This window comes from Bufo gargarizans, chromosome 2, assembly GCF_014858855.1.
Source record: "Bufo gargarizans isolate SCDJY-AF-19 chromosome 2, ASM1485885v1, whole genome shotgun sequence".
In the NCBI taxonomy this organism is placed as follows: Eukaryota; Metazoa; Chordata; class Amphibia; order Anura; family Bufonidae; genus Bufo; species Bufo gargarizans.
In genome coordinates, this window is record NC_058081.1 from 327,639,521 (window position 1) to 327,662,453 (window position 22,933).

At 41.6% G+C, this 22,933-nt stretch overlaps 1 protein-coding gene across 1 annotated transcript in view; it reads right to left on the reverse strand.

The window, feature by feature from the left end:
- Nucleotides 1-252: 252 nt before the first annotated feature.
- Nucleotides 253-22,933, reverse strand: part of METTL25 (methyltransferase like 25) — a 310,650-nt gene continuing 287,969 nt past the window's right edge. Inside the window, exons 14-15 of the mRNA XM_044277228.1 lie at nt 16,231-16,302; nt 253-1,253 (exon numbers count right to left, since the gene is read on the reverse strand). Of these exons, the coding sequence (XP_044133163.1) occupies nt 1,164-1,253; nt 16,231-16,302 (162 nt within the window). The 3' untranslated portion in view covers nt 253-1,163. The remainder of the gene's footprint in view (nt 1,254-16,230; nt 16,303-22,933) is intronic.

A 22,933-nucleotide genomic window follows, 5' to 3' on the forward strand; every position in this document is an offset into this window, starting at 1 on the left:
AAATCCAGCCCAGAAGAAAATGTATACAAAACTGTCTCAGCAAACTATACTTTGCTAAGACCACTGCAGCTTTCCCGATTTTAGTTATCTCACCCAGCTGCGGTTTCTGGGTGGGATACACACGCCCTCCCACACTGTCCACAGTACCAAGGGTGATACAGAATTTAGGCTTGACATACAGTAGATTAGTTGTGGGATAAACAGGAACGTGCGAGACTAAACAGTAAGGGTTTTGTAAGTAAAGTCAAAGAGTGTTATCAAATGATCTTTATTATTCAAATCTTATCGATCTTATAAACAGGCTAAAAGTCCAGAATATGCCTTTCTAAAATCTAAAAAAGTCCACTGAAGCACAGATACAACGAAAGACAATGATACCCAGAGATATAAAATATTTATAATCAAACACATCTAAAACATAAATGTCTCAAAATACATTAGGGTCTGCAAATTAAAAATGCATTCAAACTTTTTCTGGACTAAAAACCTCCCCAGTGCTTCTAAATGTGTTAAAATAATAAAATAAAATATACTCACCAGTTAATCCCCTGCAGTTTCCAGTGCTGCTGCTCTGGTATGCACCTCTAGTCTGTGTCTACAGGCTTCAGTAGTGTCTTACAGTAGCTGCAAATGGCATGTGACTGCTGAAGCCAATCACTGACCTCAGCGGTCTTGTGCCCTATACTGCTGAGGACAGTGATTGGCTGCAGCAGTCATTTGCCATATGCAGCCTGTAAACACAAAAGAGAGGAGAGGACTGGAACATAAGCAGTGTATAAATTGGTAAGTATATGTTATTTTATTAATTTAACATGTTCAGGGGCATTAGGGAGGTTTTCATTTACACTGGATGACTCCTTTAAGAAAAGTACACAAAATATTTTCATACTAAAAACTTTTATATTTAACATATATTAATGAGCCCTTCTTTGGATTTCTCAAAAGCACATGTGCTTACAGTGTTATGGCCACCAGACACTACTGGATGTCACCACAGTAATGAATGTAACACTGCTGTGAGACCATATCCAAGATGTGCTAGGGCAGGTATTTAGATGCTGACTGCAGCACATGTTTTTATATATGAAATCTGTATCTCATGGATATTGCAATTTCATTGTATACCATTATCCTATTCATACGACATGGCGTGCAATAATTCTTCATGGCTGCTTCAATGAAACCACTGCATAGCATCGTGGAGATTTCACAGGGTCAAACAATTTCACCACGCCAGACCAAACTGTGTTCTCCTATAAAACACAATGGCATACATATAATTAGAAAAACATTGAAAATATAAAGGTCTAGTTTAATAAAAATAGAAAATAGCTACATTATCAGTGGTGAAGTGTGGGACTGCAATGATGTCATAACTACCTACCGTGCATCGTTAATACCGTACTTCACATACTGTGTAAGTTTAGAAAGTAGTGTATACTGAAAAGTAATACCATCAACGTTGGGTGAGGGGTTTATGAAATAGCAGAAAAAAAACTCTGCAAATGGATTGCAGAGAAAATAGTAAAACAGCAGGAAATTGAAATGCTGATGGAGATAGTTTACAGAGGTAGGACGGTACAGATGACCAAAACGATTTGGCACAAATAAATTTCTTATGAATTTTATGAATGATTCAGATTTTGGCCTATCCAAAGCTTTTGGAATTCATCCAATACAAATAGCTAAAAATTGCAGCCATTTGTCAGGTTAGAAGACAGAGAAGGCATATCAAAAAAGGATCATTTTGGGGCTTTTTTTATAAAAAATAAAACAGTCAGAATAGTGTGCTTTCAAGCAGGCAGTTTGTTACCATTCGTTTACCCATAGCCACTTACATCACTGTTGCTTTGACTTTAGCTGTTTTGGCATTAAAGGGGTATTCTCATCCTGGACATTGGGATATGCCCCCAATGTCTGATAGGTGCAGGTTCCAGTTAGAACAGGTCCTGTAAAGTGCTGCCCTCCATTCATCCCTATGGCAGCGCTGAAAATAGTGCTGGCTCAGCTATTTCAGTAAGCCCAATAGAAGTGAACGTAGCAGTGGCCATGCTTGCGTGGTGTGCTTCCCATTCATTTCAAATAAAATTCCAAAAATAGCTGAGCGCGCTGTACGGCAATTTTCGGCACTCCCATAAAAATGTATGCCGATAATGTCCAATATAGGAATACCCTTTAAAAGATCTTGAAAAAGAAGGATACAGTCCTAGGACAGCTCAGAGGGTCAAACACAAATGTTTCAGGCCCATTGAGACACTTTTGATTATGGCCAAATTTATTCTACCCAAATCAAAGCTGATGGTCAATTTGACCAAATCAGTCTTAAAACGAATATTGGGAAATTACTCATTTCTACAGTTGATAGATTTGTTGAAGCTTCTTGTCCGTGCTGAAGGGGCACCATCATCAAATATACAAACACACTGGAAGTACTGTTTATGAAGAGCAGTGGGCACTACACAAAATAAAGCAGATATAAGTACAGAGTGCTACACACATAACTGATAATAATTAAAGGGGTTGGCCACTGTTAGAACTTATTAAAACTATAAAGAAAGTATGGAGATATTACGCTTACTAATTTATCTTCTTAAGCAGATCTGACTGGTTTTCCTGCTATTGGCAGCCGCGCCCCCTCCCGTCTTGCTCTCGCCGCGCCCCCTCCCGTCTTGCTCTCGCCGCGCCCCCTCCCGTCTTGCTCTCGCCGCGCCCCCTACTGTCCTGCTCTCACCACGCCCCCTCCTGTCCTGCTCTCACCACGCCCCCTCCTGTCCTGCTCTCACCACACCCCCTCCTATCCTGCTCTCACCACGCCCCCTCCTGTCCTGCTCTCACCACACCCCCTCCTATCCTGCTCTCACCACGCCCCCTACTGTCCTGCTCTCACAGCTGCCTGTCTGTCCATCCTGCACCTGCCGTGGAGGAGCCACCTCATCCATGCCTGAAGGAGTGCTGCTCCCTGGGTCCTAAAGCACCCTGCTTGTATCAGAGGTGCTTTCCTTCTGTGACTGGCACTCCTGGTGCTAAATGGCTTCTAATAAATACAATGAGAGCAGGCTACAGCTTTATACTTATTCAAAAAAAAATCAGCCTATGGGGCAGACAGGCTGTCAGGGGTGCAAGACCAACTGGAGTCAGCCATACCTCCAGCTCCACTACAACTGCATGCAAAAAAAAAAAGGATCAGTCAACACATCCCAATGTGCAGGTGTACGCTGCCATGGCTTCAAACATAAAGGAAAATAAACAATGCAGCAGCATTCTGCAAACAGAAATAAGTACCGTATTTATCGGCGTATAACACGCACTTTTTCCCCCTGAAAATAGGGGGCAAATGATGTATGCGTGTTATACGCCGATATAATGTTAAGAAGCCATGTTTTTACATACCGGAGGTATAACATTAAGACGGCGCAGCGCCTGCCGCAGCTCCCTCCTCATGCACCGCCTGTCCCAGCTCCCTCTGTCATGCGGTGCCTGCCCCAGCTCACTCTGTCATGCGCCGCCTGCCTGTTCATTCATAAAGTGAGATAAGCAGGCAGGCGGCGCATGAGGAGGGAGCTGGGGCAGGCGTCGCATGAGGAGGGAGCTGAGACAGGCGTCGCATGAGGAGGTAGCTGAGACAGGCGGCGCATGAGGAGGGAGCTGAGACAGGCGGCGCATGAGGAGGGAGCTGAGACAGGCGGCGCATGAGGAGGGAGCTGAGACAGGCGGCGCATGAGGAGGGAGCTGAGACAGGCGGCACATGACCGAGGGAGATGCCGGTCTGCGCCGTCTTAATGTTATACCTCCGGTACTACAGTAAGTACCGTACACTGTACAGCGCGTCTACAATTATAGAGATCAGATTGAATGTTTAACAGTTGCGGGGCCCGGTGTATTAGAGTAGAGTCACTGCACCGGGCCCCGCCATGAGTGTCCCCGCCTCCTCTCTCCACACTGATCCATCTGATGGGGGATCTGTAGATGACACTTATGGGGATCTGTGTCATCCACAGAGCCCTATAAGTGTCATCCTTTTACATTATTTACCTTTATAAGTGGTAATAATATTAATAAAAAAAAGTTCTGAGCTACCCTTATTATAGTTCTTTATTTGAAATTTAAATTTTTTTCCTGAAATTTCCCTCTTAAAATGAAGGTGCGTGTTATACGCCTGTGCGTGTTATACGCCGATAAATACGGTAGGTGTTAATGCTACTCTTATTTTGCAAATTTGAGATTCTTGGCAAATACATTTTGTACAAAAGTATTGCAGGATTTAGTGTAAGGTCCCGTCTGATAGAGATCGCCTTGACGTTTGGCAGACGGGCCCAAATAATTTTGTACAAAATGTATTTGCCAAGAATCTCAAATTTGCAAAATAAGCGTAGCATTCGCACCAGAATGTTTTCTATAATTATTCCATTAATGTACATTGTGTTTGCAGAGTGCTGCTGCATTGTCTTTTTTCCCCTGTATGTTTCTAGCCATGGCACCTGAACATTGGGATGTGTTGACTGACCACCCCCCCTTTTTTTTCCCATTTTAGAAAACTACACCCTTCAAGTTATTTAAAACTGATTTGACAAACTTTGTTAACCACATTTCAAAATTTCTCATTTTTTTGCAGATCTTCCATTTTAGGCTACTTTCACACTAGCGTCGTTTGAATCCGGCGTTCAATTTCGACACCCGAACTGCCCGCCGGATCCGGAAAAACGTGTGAAAACTGATTACATTTGAATCCTGATCAGGATTTTGAGCACAATGGAAAAATGCATTGGAAAAAACAGATCCACCATTTACGGACTAACTTTTTTTTCCTATTTTTCGGGTTTAGCATGCAAAAGCCGGATCCGTTTTGACGGAACACACGGCGCCGGATCCGGCGTTAATGCAAGTCAATGGGAAAAGGGCGGATCCGGCGTTCAGTCAAAGTGTTCAGGATTTTTGGCCAGAGGTAAAAATACTGGATGCTACGGTTTTCTGAAAAGCCTGATCAGTCAAAAATACTGAACAGAAGACATCCTGATGCATCCTGAGGGACGGACTCTCCATTCAGAATGCATTAGTATAAAACTGATCAGTTCTTTTCCGGATTTGAGCCCCTAGGACGGAACTCAGCGCCGGAAAAGAAAAACGCTAGTGTGAAAGTACCCTTAATCTATTTTTCCCTGTAACACAGCAAGGTTTAACTGGGAAAAAAAACTTAATATTTATTACCCTGATTCTGCAGTTTACAGAAACACCGCACATGTGGTCGTAAACTACTGTATGGGTACATGGCAGGGTGCAGAGGGAAAGGAGCGCCATATGGATTTTGGAGGGCAGATTTTACTGGGATAATTTTGCCATGTCACATTTGAAGACCCCCTTAATCACCCCTAGAGTAGAAACTCCCAAAAAGTGGTAAACTATGAGGTGACAGTTTTATTGGTACTATTTTGGGGTACATATGATTTTTGATTGCTAAATATTATTGTTCCGCCTATTTTGCATTATAATGTGCTGTAAAGATTGTACTGAAATGTTATGTTTGACGTTGCTGCCATCTAGTGGTCAAAGTCAGTTTCTACTTCGCCAGAACTTTACAGGAAGTGTATTGTTCTCTGAGTCAGAGGCAGTAACCTTTAACCTGGAACTGTATTTCCTCCATTTCATCGCTGCTCCTGGATCTTGCAGGCTGCATGCAGAGGAGCTCTTGATTTATTCCTGGACTAATGGTGGAATTGTCTGTGAGTACTCTCACTGATGAAGTGAGGCTGCTGTATTATATGTAATGTACTGATACATATGTTTTGTTTATGTTTATATTGTAGTTTTACAAAGTTATTCAGAAAAGAGAATACAAACAGATCTGATGTCTCACGTTTCTTGACTTCTGAATTATTGTTAAGCTGTCTGACTAGTGTTATACAACAGTCAATAACGCGAAGCAGAACAGTAAAAAGACAACCCACGTGGCGGTCTGGAATAAACTGAGACGCCATTACTGCAGCATGAGTCTAAGATCAGGAACAAAGTACCAGGCTGATGTCACGCTACCGCCGATACAGCAAGGCAGGGAGAACATTCCCAGTGCCCAGCAAGACGATGCAAAGTCTTATGTGTCCAGAACTTCACGGGCTAGCAAGATGTCCTCAGCAAGTTCCTCAGCAGTTAGAGCTCGTGCCAAGGCAGAAGCTGCCCGCGTCCAGCTACAGTATGCAGAAAAAGAAGCCATGATGATGCAGGAGTTAGCAGCAAAGAAAGCTGCCATAGCACAAGAGAGAGCTAAAGAGGCAGCTATGGAAGCAGCTAGGGAAGCTGCCATAGCACAAGAAAGAGCAGCTAGGGAAGCTGCCATAGCACAAGAAAGAGCAGCTAGGGAAGCTGCCATAGCACAAGAAGAAGCGGTTTTAGAATCAAAATTGCTCATCCTGCAGCGACAGACTGCAGCTGCTGCTGCTGAAGCAGAGGCCGCTGCCTACATGGGAACAAGTCGGTTAGGAAGTGAAAGATCATATAAAGACTCAGAGGTTCCAGAAAAACCTCTATTCTCTGCAGATCGTACAAATGAGTACCTCCAGAACCTTACTGATGCGCATACAAAGGAACAGTCTCTTAAACCTGAAGCAAAGGAATTCAGGCCGAGATCAACATACCCCCTGAGCAGGCCCAATCAACCTCATGAGGTCAGCGACTGCCAGCAAACCAAGAAGGAAGCACCAGAAACCCCTAAGAACAAAAAACAAGTGTTCCCATCACCTCAACCTACAGATTACATGCGCGAACAACAATGTGCAGCGGATGTCACCAAATATCTCATCCGCAAAGAAATGGTTAGCTCAGGCTTTCTCCAATTTGATGACTGTCCTGAAAACTATTGGGCATGGAAATCTTCCTTTCTGAATGCCACTGAAGGTCTGAACTTATCACCAGCAGAAATGCTTAATTTAATGATAAAATGGCTTGGCACCGAGTCAGCAGAGCATGCTAAGAGGATGAGAAGAGCAAACCTGTTTAACCCTGCAGCAGGACTCAACATGACCTGGAGAAGACTAGAAGAAACGTATGGATCCCCAGAGGTAATAGAAGGAGCACTGTTGAATAAACTTGAAGTCTTTCCCAAGGTGGGCTACAGAGACAACGTGCGGCTACAAGAACTAAGTGATCTTCTACTAGAGATAGAATATGCCAAAGAGGATGGCTACTTGCAAGGACTTTCGTATCTAGATACAGCTAGAGGCACTAATCCCATAGTAGAGAAGCTACCTTCAAATCTGCAAGACAAGTGGATGCCTGTGGGAGGTAAATTCAAAGAAGATTATGGAGTCTCTTTTCCCCCTTTCTCTGTGTTTTCTAGGTTTGTCCGACAGCAAGCGAAAATCCGAAGTGATCCCAGTTTCGCCTTCACCACCAGCGGCAATCAATCACACAGACCAGAGAGACCTCAAGGACCTCACGGTAGGACCTATGTATCCACACACAAAACAGCTGTACCTTCAGAAGTCACAGACTACCAAAGCACCCACAAGGTACACACCATAGAAAACCCTGAGAGACATTGTCCAATACACAAAAAAACACATCCACTAAAGAAATGCAAAGGCTTTAGAAGCAAACCCATCGCAGAGCGGATGTCCTTCCTTAAACAAAACGGCATCTGTTTCAAGTGCTGCGGATCTACTTATCACATTGCCAAAGACTGCAAAATACCAGTAGAATGTACAGAATGTGGCAGTGAGAGACATATTGCAGCTTTGCACCCCGGCCCTGCTCCTGCCCCACTAGAGACTGTAGAACCCAGGAAAGATCAGGGCAGGGAGCAACAAGAGACCTCACTCTCCTCTGTAATGTCCAATTGCACCGAAGTATGTGGACAAGGCAAGAGTGCACGATCATGCTCTAAAATCTGTCTAGTGACTGTGTATCCCACTGGCAAGAGAGAAAGGGCGGTGAAAATGTATGCAGTGCTAGATGAACAGAGTAACAGATCCCTTGCAAAGTCAGATTTCTTTGATATCTTTAACCTTAAGGCAAGTGCAGTTCCATACACTCTAAGGACATGTGCAGGGACAATTGAAACCACAGGGAGAAGAGCTACTGACTTTACCATTGAATCCTTCAATAAGAAAGTGCAGTTCCCACTTCCTACCCTAATAGAGTGTGGCATGATACCTGATGACAAAACTGAGATTCCATCTCCAGAAGTAGCTCATCACCACCCCCACCTCCGCTCAATTGCTCACCTAATCCCAGCTGTTGAGCCAGATGTTTCTATCCTTCTACTTCTTGGAAGAGATATCCTTCAGGTACACAAGGTACGCCAGCAAATCAATGGACCTTATAATGCCCCTTATGCACAGAGACTGGACCTGGGGTGGGTCATTGTAGGAGAAGTTTGCCTGGGGACAGTGCACCAGCCTGACAACGTTAGCACTTTGAAGACGTCTGTGTTAACAAATGGACGCACATCCCTTCTCAGTCCCTGTCACAACAACTTCATTGTCAAGGAAAGCTTTGGCAGGTCAACACAACACTGTGACTTTTCTACACTATATGGTAAAGAAGAAGTCAACTCCAACATTGAGACAGACAATCTAGGGATAACAGTATTTCAGAAAACTAAAGATGATGATAAACAGGCCCTCTCTATAGAAGATCAAAACCCTGCAGATTATGCCACTAGGCCTACTCAAGCAGCATGCCTTCAGAACTCTATTTGGTTCTCAGGCCCAACCTTTCTGTACCAACCACACTGTGAGGATATAGACACTGCTTTTCCACTCATAGAGCCTGAAGCTGACCCTGAAATCAGATTTGAGATTACAAGCTTCAGTACCAGAGCTTCTGAAGCCACACTTCACTCACATTGCTTTGATAGATTTTCTTGCTGGAAGATATTAGTTAAGACCCTAGCCAGACTCATCCATGTCGCTAAAACCTTCCAGAGGGAAACCAGCAGCAATCAGGTCAGAAGGTGGGAAAGTTTCCATGAACAAGTCAATCTAGAAGAACTTGCTCAGGCAAAGTCTGTTATAATCTCTTCTGTTCAAAGCAAACATTTCCAGAAGGAAATTGACTGCATCAAAAAACAAAAGACATTCCCGAAACAAAGCCGTCTTAGGAAGCTTAGCCCCTTTTTAGACAAAAATGGGTTGTTGAGAGTAGGTGGACGTTTGTCTCTTGCAGAACTTTCAGAGGAAGAGAAACAGCCTGTCATTATACCTTATAATCACCACATTGCAACACTGCTTGTTAGGTACTATCATGAACAAGTAGTTCACCAAGGGCGACACATCACAGAGGGTGCAATTAGAACCGCAGGTTTCTGGATTCTTGGTGGCAAACGCTTGGTATCAGCTGTTATACACAGATGTGTCATCTGCCGCAAGCTGCGAGGAAGGTTACAAAGTCAAAAGATGGCAGAGTTACCAGAGGACAGAGTAATTGCTCAACCACCTTTCACCAATGTGGGCTTAGATGTATTTGGTCCGTGGTCTGTCTTAACCCGCCGCACTAGAGGAGGCAGCGCAGACAGTAAACGATGGGCAGTCCTTTTCACTTGTTTGTCCACCCGAGCTGTACACATAGAGCTACTTGAAACCATGTCAACATCAAGCTTTATTAATGCTTTGAGGAGATTCTTCTCAATTCGTGGCCCAGCAAAACTGCTCCGTTCTGACAGACGAACAAACTTTGTAGGAGCCTGCAAGGAACTTAACATTTGTGCCAGCGAATCACAATTGCAAGACTTTCTCCAAGACAGAGGATGTACATGGGTCTTTAATCCTCCACACTCTTCACACATGGGTGGTGTCTGGGAGAGACTTATAGGTATTGCCAGGCGAATCTTGGACGCTATGTTGCTACAAACTAAAACTGCTCACTTAACCCATGAGACTTTAAGCACCTTTATGGCAGAGGTTACAGCTATTATGAATGCCAGGCCTATAGTTCCTGTGTCCTCAGACCCAGATACACCTATGGTCCTTACCCCAGCAATGTTGTTGACTCAAAAGGTGAACTCTTTGTCTGCTCCATCCGGAACCATAAGTACAGCACAAGTTCATGCTAAACAATGGAAGCAAGTACAATGCTTGGCAGACACCTTTTGGAAAAGATGGAAGAGGGAGTATCTGTCGAATCTGCAACGCCGTAGGAAATGGACTGAGGATCGCCCAAATGTAAAAGTGGGTGATGTTGTTCTGTTGAAGGACAGCCAAGAGAGCAGGAACGAGTGGCCTGTAGGACTTATTGTCAATGCTCTACCAAGCAGGGATGGCAATGTTAGGAAGGTAGAGGTCAAGATTGCAAAGAATGGGACTTCCAAAATGTATCTTAGACCTATAACTGACGTCATAGTTTTAGTTTCAGATTAGCTAGGATTCCATTTCCTGTTTATATGTTTTTTCTGCATAGCAGTAGTTATTTAGGTAGTGACATAATAATTATGCCAGACAGGGAGTGTTCCGCCTATTTTGCATTATAATGTGCTGTAAAGATTGTACTGAAATGTTATGTTTGACGTTGCTGCCATCTAGTGGTCAAAGTCAGTTTCTACTTCGCCAGAACTTTACAGGAAGTGTATTGTTCTCTGAGTCAGAGGCAGTAACCTTTAACCTGGAACTGTATTTCCTCCATTTCATCACTGCTCCTGGATCTTGCAGGCTGCATGCAGAGGAGCTCTTGATTTATTCCTGGACTAATGGTGGAATTGTCTGTGAGTACTCTCACTGATGAAGTGAGGCTGCTGTATTATATGTAATGTACTGATACATATGTTTTGTTTATGTTTATATTGTAGTTTTACAAAGTTATTCAGAAAAGAGAATACAAACAGATCTGATGTCTCACGTTTCTTGACTTCTGAATTATTGTTAAGCTGTCTGACTAGTGTTATACAACACAAAAGCAGAAGCAGAACAATTATGCTTTTTGTGAGGCGAGGTAACCAAAAAATGGCTGTTGTGGCACAGTTTTTTGTTTTTGTTTATGGAGTTCTCCTGGCAGGATAGATCATGTGTTGCTTTTATAGAGCAGGTTAATACGGATGCGACAATACCAAATATGTGTGTATTTTTTTTGTTGTTTCAGTTTTACATAAAGCATTTTTGAAAACAAAAATAATATTTTTGTGTCTTCATTTTCTGAAAGCTACATTTCTCTTATTTTTCTGCTGATCGTCTTGTGCATGGGCTCTTTTTTTGCAGGAAGAGCTGATATTTTTATTGGTACCATTTTTGGGTACATATGATTTTTTGATCATTCAATATGACACTTTTTTGGGGCAAGGTGACCAAAAAATGGTTATTTTGGCACAGTTTATTTTTTAAACAGCGTTCAACTAAGGGGGTAGATCATGTGATATTTTTATAGAGCAGGTTTTTACGGACACGGTGATACCTAATATGTCTATTAAGACATATATGTATTTAAGCTTTACACAATAAAAGCTTTTAAAAAAAATATATCATGTTTGAGCATCTCCACTTTCTGAAGGCCAGTATTTTTTATTTTTGGGGCGATTGTCTTATCTAGGGGCTCATTTTTTTGCAGGAAGATATGACGGTTTGATTGTTACTATTTTGGGTAGCATATGACTTTTTGATTGCTTGGTATTACACTTTTTGTGATGAAAGGTGAGAAAAAAAAATTTTGCAACATTTTTTTGTTATGGTGATGACCTTAGGGGGTAAGTCATAATATTTTTATAGAGCAAGTCATTATGGACGTGGAGATACCTAATATGTCTATTTTTTTTACATTTATTTCAGTTTTACACTATAAAAGCATTTTTGAAGAAAAAAAAAATCACGTTTTAGTATCTCCATTTTCTGAAAGTCATATTATTTTTTATCGTTTGGGCGATTGTCCTATGTAGGGGCTAATTTTTTGCAGGAAGATATGACGGTTTGATTGGTACTATATTGGGGACATATGTCTTTTTGATCACTTGAAATTACACTTTTTGTGATGTATGGTGGCAAAAAATAGCATTTTTGGTAGTTTACATTTTTTATGGTGTTCACCTGAACGTGGCGATACCTAATATGTATACTGTTTAAAAAAAAAAAAAATTTTTGAAGAAAAAAATAAATCATGTTTTAGTGTCTCCATTTTCTGAAAGTCATTTTTTTTTATTTTTGGGACGATTATCTTAGGTAGGAAATAATTTTTTCGGGAAGGGGTGATGGTTTGATTGGTAACAATTTGGGGTGTGTTTTACTTTTGGATCGCTTGGAATGATACTTTTTGTGATGAAGGTGACAAAAAAATTGCATTTTTGGCAGTTTTTATTTTTTTACGGCGTTCACCTGAGGGGATAGACCATGTTATAGTTTTATAAAGCAGATGATTACGGACGCGGTGATACCTAATATGTCTTAAAGCATTTTTGAAGAAAAATAAATCATGTTTAGGTGTCTCCATTTTCTAAAAGCCATATTTTTTTTATTTTTGCGATGATCGTCTTAGGTAAAATCTCATTTTTGCGGGAAGAGATTACGGTTTGATTAATACTATTTTGGGGTACATATGTCTTTTTGTTCGCTTGGAATTACACTTTTTGTGATATAAGGTGACAAAAATATGGCATTTTTTGCTCTTTTTTTTTACGGCGTTCAACTGACGTGGTAGATTATGTGACATTTTACAGAGCACATAGTTATGGACGCGGCGATACCTAATATGTCTGTTTTTTATTTATTTGTTTTTTTTCAACACTATTTTATGGCCTTTTTTCACTTTTTATATTTGTCCCACCTTTTCAGGGTTTGATCCCTGTTTCAATTCAGTAAAATACATTCTGTATTGTACTGAATTGAACTGTCAGCGTCTTACACAGCAAGACGCTGACAGTTGCCTAGGAGACCCAGCCCTCAACCATCGGCCCCCTGTCAGCGCAGAGCAGGGGCTGATGGAATCAGAGGGAGCCCCCTCCCTCTGAAAACTCTGCACGTGCCACGGTCCGTGCTGACCGCTGCATGCGAGAGGGTTAATCCGCCGGCATCACGACATACAGCAATGCCAGGCAGGGGATTCCTAAGCAGAGCAGGACTGGATACTATGTTCTCAGTAAAACAGAACATCAGCCCCCTGGGACAATTCCTGGTAAGATACATTGCCTATCCGCCCCTGAGTTTAAAGGGATTGTTCACCCCTGGGGACCTTTTCTACAGATCCTCCCCCTCCAGTGACACGATCAATGGGTGACATATGACCCAGTGTCAAACCAGATATTGATGTGGGAAGACCAAGGACCTGCAAAATCGTAGGGGCAGCAATTGAGCCAGATTCCAGAGGCTGGGATCAGGTAAGGATTATTATTATTATTTATTTGAAAGTGCCATTAATTCCATGGCGCTGTACATCCAGACAGGTTACACATATATAAAAATACAATAAACAAGAAACTATTAACAGACTGATACATGGGGGTAGAGGACCCTGCCCGCAAGAGCTTACTATCTATCTGTAGGATTACCATCGTGGGTTAAGCCATGCTGGGGTTCTGTAGAAAAGGTCCCCAGGGGTCAACAACCCATTTAAAGTTTCAGACAGTTAGACAGCTGTAGTAAAACTGCCCTCATAAGCTGAGTTTATATCACAGTTTAGGGTACTTTCACACTTGCGGCAGAGTGATCCGGAAAGCAGTTCTGTCTGCCAGATCCGTCAAAACGTATGCCAACTGATGGCATTTGTAAGACGGATCAGGATCCTGATCCGTCTTACAAATGCATTGAAATTCCGGATCCGTCATTTGGAAAAACGGATCCGGCATTTATTTTTTTCACATTTTATTTGGTCTGCGCATGCTCAGATCGGAAGGACGGATCTGGCATTGCGGTATTTTGAATGCCGGATCTGGCATTAATACATTCCTATGGAAGAAAATGCCAGATCTGGCATTCCGGAAAGTTTTCCGGATTTTTGGCCGGAGATAAAACTGTAGCATGCTGCGGTCTTATCTTTTGCCTGATCAGTCAAAAAGACTGAACTTAAGACATCCTGAACGGATTACTCTCCATTCAGAATGCATGGCGATAAAAGTGATCACTTTGTTTCCGGTATAGAGCCCCTAGGACTGAACTCCATGCCGGAAAAGAAAAACGCAAGTGTGAAAGTACCCTTAGCTTTCCGTTCTTCTGATCTGTCACAAGAAAAGAGAAAAAAAATGGGATCCTTTAAAAAAAACGGATCCTGTTCCATCAGTTGTCATCTGTTTGAGCCATTTCCGTCTGAGATCCATTTTTTTAGACAGGGTAAAAAAAGTCCTGCATGCAGTACTTTTTTTCTGTCTAAAAAACTGATATTATGCAATTCTATGCATAAGGGGTCATTCGCACGACCGTATATATTTTTTTCAGTTGTTTTTGCGGACCGTATGTGGAACCATTCATTTCAATGGTTCCGCCCAAAAATCAAAGTTACTCTGTGTGCATTCCACTTCCGTATGTCAATATTTGCTTTCCACAATAAATAGAACATGTCCTATTATTGTCCGCATTACGGACAAGGATAGGCCTGTTCTATTAGGGGTTAGCTGTTCCGTTCCGCAAAATACGAAATGCACACGGACGTCATCCTTATTTCTTGCGGATCGCTTTTTCCCGGACCGTAAAATACGTACGGTCGTGTGAATGAGCCCTAACTGATGCAACACGATCCGTATTCCCCCCCCCCCCCTCTTTTTCTGATGGATCAGAAGAACTGGAAAGCTAAACGTTGATGTGACCTAGCACAAAGGACAGACTATGTCCAACTGCATGAGATGTGATAAAATAACACACAGAAAACGTAAGCCTCCTGACTAGGATATGTACCTACAGATCTCAGCTGTACACATGGCTATTCTAGAGTACAGCTGAAGCATTAGAAAGCCATCTGTGCCTGATTACCAGTCATTACAATATATCATTCTTGATTATTAGAGGAGGAGCGCATCTAAACAATAAACTCTTCTGGGGCTTCCTAGTGTTGTTAGAGGCATCCGCAGCACTGTGTAAACTAGGTCAAATCCCTCCTTGGTTCAGTAAAGTAAGTCAGTAATACAAGAAGTATGCCTGATCTGCACGCCTGGAAATCATACCGATTTCTGATTTACAGTTAGCTGGCCGCCAGAAAAATACATCATTATCTGCGCATTTCAAAATAGCTTTAGTGTGTGTAAAAAATAGCATTTAGAACAATATCAAACATTTACAGCAACCGCTTGCTTCCAAGAAGGGATTAGAGAGGACGGTGCGGCAGTGGACACAGCGTTACTGGTAAAATGTTTATAGGGGAAAAACCGTGGCACTGCGCTGTGGAGTGGCTTTAATTTACCAAGATTGCAAACATCTTTCTTCAGACATCAAAGCAGAAATTGCATAAGAAACGTTTTTTTTTTATTCCAACACAGTGCCAGTGGATTTCCTAATTTGATAAAAGAAGATTTCTGGCACAGTGGTACTGCAATCACAGATAATCGTCCTCTGGAAAATCAGGTGGCGGCTTTAATGGCAATCTAACCGGCTAAGGGTACTTTCACATTAAACTTTTCTGGTATTGAGTTCCGTCCGAGGGGTTCAATACCGCAAAAAAATTATCAGTTTTATCCTAATGCATTTTTAATGGAGATCAATCTGTTCAGGATGTCTTCAGTTCAGTTACTGTACGTTTTTTGGACGGAGAAAATAGCGCAGCATGCTACGGTATTTTCTCAGTCCAAAATCCGGAACACTTGCTGGAATGCTGCATTATGTTCCATTGAACTGCATTAATGCCGGCCCCAGGTGTTCCGGAAAAACGGATCCGGTTTTGCGGCCTGCGCAGGCCTTTAAAAATGTGAAAGAGATAAATACCGGATCCGTTTTTCCGGACGACGGTTTCGGTATTGCAATGCATTCGTTAGACGGATCAGCATTCGGATTGCTGGAATTCAACAACGCAAGTGTGACAGTACCCTTACTGAACAAAATAAGACTGATTGACCATTTCTACAACCCCCCACGTCTATCTACATAGAGCTGCTATAAACATAATTCCTGGCGTCCTGCAAATTAGACTTTAATTAAAATGCCATTAAAGTTATTGCTTTTACTTTACAAAAATAATAGCATCTGCTAGACATATGTCTGAAAGCATTTCTTCCCCTCGCTCTCCAAGTGATGCACATTATCAAGTGTGTAGTCTGTGAGCGAGACTTTCCTTATACAGTAAGTGTGAATGATCTCATGGAACGGGGAAACTTGCTATGGGTCACACGTGTAAAAGTAAACATACCTGTTCTCGCAGATAGCTGAGGCGGTCCAGGAGGATCAAGGCCTCGATACAAGGAGCCAGAAAAACTTTGAGCTGGAAAGAAGATTGATGAGGCTTTAATAGAGAGCTAAAATAAAAATCTCTCACATAGTTTCAGGCTGATGTTACTTATAGAGATTGAGCTGCACAATCTATGATGCCACATACGACGTTAAACAAGACTGACAAGGCAATATGTCTGCTCGCAGAGGCATGGGGACAGCGGAGTTATACACCATGATATTTCACATCTTCTTAATTCAAGCAATAAATAAGGCTGGTCATACCAGAATCTATGACATATTTGCACAGATGGCAGCAGGCACCAAGAGGTTGGCGTGTCACATCACTGGTACCATTATAATGTCTATACAGGGATAATGCAAATGACAACTGAACATACGGGACCAAATCAACGTTCTCTTTGGTGAATGGAAATGGAAGCAATAACTAAATGTCATTGAACAGACTGCTATTTGGAAACTGTGCCTTAGGCCTCTTTCACACGACCGTATGGCTTTTTCAGTGTTTTGTGGTCTGTTTTTCACGGATCTGTTGTTCCGTTTTTTTGTTTCCGTTGTGTTTCCGTTCCGTTTTTCCGTATGGCATATACAGTATACAGTAATTACATTAGGTAATTCTGCAAAAATGGAACGGATACGGAAGACATATGGAGGCATTTTCGTATGTCTTCCGTTTTTTTTGCAGCCTGTAGGAAGGCGCAATGGTCCGTTGTTGAAGGAAGGTATGTGTCACCGAGGTTCCTGGCCTCGGTGAAGTAAGAGCTGGTATTTTCAAGTGTCAGCGGCAGCTAGTGCTCGTTGACACGTTGCTATTTTATTATGACTGTAAGCTGGTCCGGGCCGGCTCTTACTGGGAGTAGCCAAAGTGCTGGGTGGGTGGCTGCTCCCCACACTCCAGGCTGAGTCTTTACTGGCCTATATCAAACCCAGCCAGCAGTCTCAGCTGTGTGTGGATTACTCCTCTCTGATAGTGGAGCACTGTCAGTCCCTGTGTGTTGTGGGATCTGAAGATGTGTGCCGTGCAAAAGGGCTGGGAGCCGCATGCTGAGAAACAGACCCCTAAAGCCTGCTGTGGACCACAGGCGGAGAAACTGAAAACCAGGTGAAGGTTTTTGTTCTGTGGACTTTTCATGGTGTGAACACCTTGACTGTAAAATGTCACTTTTTGTTTTTCCTTATGTGTGAATAAAACACTGAACTTTTTAAGTTAAAGACTTTGTGGTTGCCTCTATACTGCGTCCGCTAGCCTGTCTACTAGAGCAAATCCCCACAGGACCCATTGACTTGAATGGAGGCACGGAATGTGATTTGCGGGCAATAATAGGACATGTTCTATCTTTCAACTGAATGGAAAAACGGAAACGGAATGCATACAGAGTACATTCCTTTTTTTTGCGGAACCATTGAAATGAATGGTTCCGTATACGGAACGCAAAAAACAGCCCCTAAATGGAAAAAGAAAGCGGTTGTGTGAAAGAGGCCTTGATCTGCAAAATACATTGATTTTATGAGTCTAAAACAAGTCAACTCCCAATAAAAGGATTGCTGATATTTCCATTACTACCTCATATTTTTACAAATTGTGCAATACTTTGTTATCCTCTGTATCCATGGGCTGGAAGATGGTGGTGTCGCTTCCACGGGATGTTCCTTGATACCTGTAATTCTGTGCAGGTACTAAACAGCAAATTTGCACTTCTGAAGCACATGCAGGTACAGGGGATTCCAATGCCTGTATCAGACCATGTGCCGGACGTAACTATTTGCTGTTTAGTGCCTGCATAGAATTACAGATACACCTAGGAACAACACTAGGAAGTGGTGCTGCCATCTTGGACACAGAGAATGACAGGTATGTGTACTGTACTCCACTCACACACAGACAGCAAGGGCCTTTGTTAGGTCAGCTGGAGTGAGTATACAATGCATTTGGAAAGACTTTTTTCACATTTTGTTACGTTGCGGTCTTTTGCTAAAGTAAAAAAGGTCTACATTTTCCCAATCATTCTGCACTCAATATCCCATAATGAGAAAGTGAAAACAGAATGTTCAAAGTCTTTGCAAATTAATTGAAAAGCAAAAACTAAAATATTGCATTGATATAAGTATTCAGACCCTTTACTCAATACTTAGTTGAAGCACTTTTGGCAGCGATTACAGCCTCCAATCTTCTAAGGTATTATGCCACAAGGTTTGCACATCGTTATTTAGGGATTTTCTACCATTCTTCTATGCAGATTCTCTCAAGCTCTGTCAGGTTGGATGGCATGGACATTCATTTTCAGGTCTCTCCAGAGATGTTTGAATGTGTTCAAGTCAGGTCTCTGGCTGAGCCACTCAAGGACATTCAGAGTTTTCCTTAAGCCACTGTTGCATTGTCTTGACTGAATGCTTACGTCATTGTCTTGTTGGGAGGCAAACTTTCGGCCCAGTTTGAGGCCCAGGGCACACTGGATCAGGTTTTCATTAGGAATATTTCAGTACTTTGCTCCATTCAGCTTTCAACTCTGACTAGTCTCCCTGTCCCAGCCGCTGAAAAACACCACCATGGTTCACTGTAGAGATGGTATTGGGGAGGTTTCCTCTAAACATGATGCTTAGAACTGAGGTCAAAAAGTTCAATCTTGGTTTCACCATACCAGATAACCTTGTTGGTCACAGTCAGAGTTCTTTAGGTGCTTTTTTTTTGTTGTTGCAAACTTGAACGTGTCTTTTACTGAGGAGAAGCTTATTTCTGGCCACTCTGCCATAAAGCCCAGATTGTTAGAGTGCTGCAGTGATGGTTGACCTCGTGGAAGTTTCTCCCATCTGCACACAGTATATCTGCAGTTCAGCCAGAGTAACTATTGGTTCTTGGTCACCTCTCTTACCAATGCCCCCTCCCCATTTATTAGTTTGGTGGCAGCAGCTAACTCTAGGAAGATTCCTGTTTTTTCTACACTCCTTTCATTTAAGAATGTGCTCATGGGAACTTTCAGTGCAGCAGAATTTTTTTTGAATCCTTCTCCAGATCTGTGCATTCACACAATCATGTATCTGGTAAAGGGCATATATGAAAAAAGAGTGACTTTTAAAATTACCTTTATTTAATATTTAAGTGGGTATAGGTATGTATATACCGACAGTGAAAAGACTACACTTACTGAGGTTACTCAGTGGGGGAGTAGTAACCCCCAAAACGAAAAACACACATAGTGACAGGGTAAACACTTAATTAGATGGGTACAGGAAGATAATTCTAACCCGATAAATTACAGGGTTAGAAACAGGAACCAGCTACCCCTAGAAGCCCTAGAGGTCTGCTGTGCCAAGGGCGGCCCCCTGATGGTGGAGGTTCCCTGTCCCCGAACCTAGTGCTATCCGGTCCCTAAAAATCCCTACATAAAAGATACTCCAGGATGATATAATAAAGAATAAATGGTGCGCTTTATGGATGAATGTCACCCTTATTCTCTTAAGCCAAAACAGATAATCACTAATAATCCCCGACGCGTTTCGCCTAATATTTATTAGGTTCATCAGGGGGTAACATAATAGATGGATATTATGTTACCCCCTGATGAACCTGATAAATATTAGACGAAACGCGTCGGAGATTATCAGTGATTATCTGTTTTGGTTTAAGAGAATAAGGGTGACATTTACCTTAAAAACTATTGTGACAAAACATCTCCTTAGAAAACTTTCAATACGGATAGCAATCATGTATCTGGACTCTACATGCAATCCTCCTCATGGTTTGTAATCAGATATCCATTGTTAGCTGTGAGACTTTATATAGAGAGGGGTATGTCTTTCTAAAGCACGTCCAATCAACTGAATTTACCACAGGTGGACTTTTTTTTTTTTTTTTAAAGGTGTAGAAACATCTCAAAGCTAATCAAGAGAAATGGGAGGCCTTCAGAGCTAAATTCCAAGTGTCATAACAAAGGGTCTGAATACTTATGTCCATGTAAAATATAATATATATATTTTTTTTATACATTTGCAAACATTTTTAAAATTCTATTTCCATTTTCTATTATGGGGTTTTGAGTGCAGATTGACGTCAGAGAACATTTTTTTTTTTTTTTTTAGGCCGCAACACAACAAAATGTGAAAAAATGAAAGGGTCTGAAGACTTTCCAAATGCATTATACATGACTGTTTATGGCATTTTAAAAAATGCCAAGGGAAACTGGCCAGACCCCGAAAGCTGGCCATACACATCATATAGCTGTTAGTTGAGTGGCTGACAGCTATTCCTCCCAACATCCCTCCATAGAGGGACAACAATGAGGAATAAGCATTCTTCAGACCCCAAACCCCAGACCAGGTTCAGTCATAATAATGTGTATTGCCAGCCTCAATGTGTACTTTCAAAGGATGGAAATTTGTCATGTTCATGTGATGATCCCACAAGTGCATGACGATTACATTTACAGTACAGAGATTTTATTTTTTACCAAGGCATGGTAAGGAACCCTTGCCAAGCACCTCCCCGATCCAGCCACCGAGTGTGAGCTTTACCTATTTATAATGCATTTACCTGTGGCAGAATTTCATCTACTGGAAGGTTGTAGTCAATGACTACTAAAAGAAATCTTGAATGCAAAGAATAATTGATAAACATAATAGAAAATTAAAGTTTATTTTCGGAACCCAGATTACATCCTAACTATTCGATGAGCACCTTTAAAAACTACACAGAAAAACATTTGTAATTTATACAACACTGTGGCTTCTGTCCATAGTTTTACCATTGTCCTTGAAGTACATCCAGTACATCACATCACTGGGTAGTATTTTAACAGTAGTGTGAACACAGCCTAACTTTTCCTTACATGGAGAGGCAAGACAGGACAAATGGATGGACCATTTCCAGCAGCTGACTAGTGGAATACTGATTTAATCAAATTTGTGTGTGAGTCACTGCCTTTTTGAAAAATCATGTGGGTCATTTCCCTACTCATGTCAAGGATATAATCTGCATCTCTACATATAAAATTCTAAAGCGCGAACAAAATAATTGGATGTGCATTATGAGAACTAAAATGGTATTAGTTAAATACAATAACATATGGCTTATACATTTATGAGACTCAAACAAACCACATTTTCAATGATTTTAGACATGGGCAGAAAATTATCAACTTGAGAAAAAGGCTCTCATGACTCCATCCAGGGAAATGTGCTGCATAATGTCAGAAGCAATCACTCCCTGCAATATGGATATATACACTGTATCCCCAATGTGCACATTCTGTTAAAGAAAGAGCTACAATATATACACAGTCAAGGCTACAGAGACATGTAAATAACCGTTATCTTCGTGATGGTGAGAACATTCTTTGTTTATAAGAGATACACATGTAGGTGAGTTTACATAAGGCTATACAGGGAACATTTAAGCATGATAATATTTGGATAGACTCAAGCACTGCAGTATATATGTTGCAGAAAGACCAAATATATCAGATTATGAGACAGTGGGGCCTCAACTCTCGTTGGGAAGACATTTATGTGGGAAATGACCAGCATCATACACATCAAAACATTTATAATTCCAAAATCATTTAGCATGTTCCAAAAGGCCTGATGTACTATAGTAAAGCTACACAGCAAATGGAGAATACATCTGTATCTCATACTCTGATCTCGGACAGAAAGAAGGAATTCTGGCTCCCAATCAAGTTTAAATGCACTAAAAATGGTAGGGCTATGAAACATTCATATAGAAATATGACTTACCGTGTTACTGTAATGAATCCACAAACGTGCTACTCAAAGTAGTTCTATCCTAAAAAATACCCTTTACATAAATCCAATAAGGAAACACGTCCTCTGACATTTTAAGAGGTGGAAATTGAGATTCTGGATTTTTTCCCTCTTAGAAACTTTAACTTTTTAACGCATTCTCTAGCACACCCAAAGCACTGGATAAAGTGTAACATGATAATGCAAATTATAAGACGGTGGTTTCCACTCTTCCTACCAAAGTAGAGCCTTGGGAAAGAGTCCACTACAAGAGATCCTCCATAATCCCAATCATATCACAAAGAAACTTAGCATAGGGACATTCTAGAATCTTTACTATTGCCAAGATACTCTGCCTCATGTCAAGCATCTTTTGGCCAGACTGAAATCACCACAACTGTAAAAATGACTTGCTGTGGTGGTCTTCTGATGTGGGTTACCCCTGATCAGGTTTTGGGGATCCCTGTTTGGAAAGCAATATTATATCTACAAATAATGTAGACTGTGTGTCAAAGAATTAGATGAAATCAGAAACTTAAAGGGGTTCTGCACTTTGTTTAAACTGATGATCTATCTTCTGGATAGATCATCAGCATCTGATCGGCGGGGTCCGACACCCAGGACCCCCACCGATCAGCTGTTCTCAATGTTTACCGCTGGCCGAGTGACATTTCAACTAGTATCACTGGCCTGGGCGCTCCGTTCCCTTGAATGGACACACATGGTCACGCAATTCTTCTCAATGCTGCTAGAGGAAGAGACTGTTTCACCACATTAAGATTTCCCACCAATCATAAGGCAGAGCCATTTTGCTTAAAGGGAACCTGTCATCAACTTTGTGCTACCCATACTAAAAGGCAGAATAAAGCAGAGACAGATGAGTTGATTTCAGCAGTCTGTCATTTAAAAGTTTATGTTAAGTGATT